This window comes from Apis dorsata, unplaced genomic scaffold, assembly GCF_000469605.1.
Source record: "Apis dorsata unplaced genomic scaffold, Apis dorsata 1.3 scaffold_82, whole genome shotgun sequence".
NCBI lineage: Eukaryota > Metazoa > Arthropoda > Insecta > Hymenoptera > Apidae > Apis > Apis dorsata.
Genome location: NW_006263380.1, coordinates 1,181,537 through 1,182,946, shown reverse-complemented (window position 1 = coordinate 1,182,946; position 1,410 = coordinate 1,181,537). Strand labels below are relative to the sequence as shown.

The window sequence follows — 1,410 nt, the reverse complement described above, 5'->3', positions numbered from 1 at the left end:
TTTTTTTTTTTTTTTTTTTTTTTGTTTTCTAATGATTCGTTGAAAATTACGCGAAGAAAGGGACCAAGGGAAGTTGTTGAAACACGGAATAGGGAGCATTGTTGATCGTTGGGAGGAAAAAAACGGGATTCTTATTGGAATCACGACCCGAAATCATAGCGTTTAAATGATCAAATTGTGTTTAAAAGAAGAAGAAAAAAAGAATAGAAAAAAAAAAAAATTATAAAACGCATAACTGTACGGTCATGCGATACGTTTTGAACGTTGGCGTGTTAATTATTAACGACGATTATGATGATCATGATGATTATGCTGCTTTCAACATTGTACAGTATCGAATAAAAATTATAGTGCGTAGTCAGAAAAAAAAAACAGACAGCTAGTAGAAAGCAAGGAACGAAAAAGAAGTGGACATTTTTTATACGACTCTATTTTGGCTACGATCGTGTTAGGTTTTTCTTTCTTTTATTGTTTCCCTCTCTCTCTCTCTCTATCTCTCTCTTTCCATTTTGAGAAAAAATTACAGAAGAGAAATGTCGAATCTCGATCACGGTCGTAGCCAGAAATAGTCGACGATTTTCGATTGAAGTTTTCGATCGAACAAAAAATTTCTCATCGTAACCATGAAGAGAAGGATTCTTTTAAAATCTAGTATCTATTTAATTCCAATAGGAGGTAAGAATATTGAATATATCTTCTCCATTTTATTTTCTATTCTTGTATATCTCTCTTTTTATCAAAGACAATCGTCATAATTTAATCAATTTGGAATGTTTCAGTCGTAAAAATATATTGGTTCGCGTTTTTCCTTCCTTTCTTATTTAAAATATATATATATATATGTATTTCTAACACGTTCATCAATTGTCACTAAACAGACAGATACATAATTCTTATTTTGCTCACATTTCTATGTAATTATTCAAAGAAATTAGACATCAACTTTAATATCTTGCTCTATCGGGCTTTTCAAAAATAAAATACTCATTTCATCTTCACAGAACGAAACAAGAAATTCTTCGCTCGATACTTTTTTCCAATTTAACGTAAGAAAGAATCTGTTCACATATCCATCTGTCTAACCAATTTTTCTTCCGATACATCTTACATGTATATCATCTTATATAAAAAATATCTTATAAAAGAATACACAAATCGAAAAATAACATTTTTACACTACAATTTCCAATTTTCCTTTTTCTTTTCTTTTCTTTTCTTTTTTTTTTTTTTTCTTTTCTTTTTTTCTTAATAATATATTCTCGTATAATGTAATCTCCGAAATAATTTGTGCGATTACCTTTTTTCAGCGAAATTCATGCCAGAATCGACACCACCACCGCCACCCTATGCCTATCCACCACCAGGTATGCCAGCTCAGGTTCCGGGTGCAGCTGTTCCGGGTGCCGCACC

General features: G+C 31.5%; 1 protein-coding gene across 3 annotated transcripts in view; it reads left to right on the top strand.

Moving 5' to 3' along the window:
- Positions 1–1,410, top strand: part of LOC102675988 (vesicle-associated membrane protein 2) — a 15,200-nt gene that overhangs the window by 13,106 nt on the left and 684 nt on the right. For all 3 annotated transcript variants that reach the window (XR_004149675.1, XM_006611033.2, XM_031508293.1), the window contains one exon: positions 1,308–1,408. Coding sequence is in view for 2 of the 3 variants with exons in the window: in XM_006611033.2 (XP_006611096.1) it covers positions 1,308–1,408 (101 nt within the window). In the remaining variant the exon portion in view is untranslated. The remainder of the gene's footprint in view (positions 1–1,307; positions 1,409–1,410) is intronic.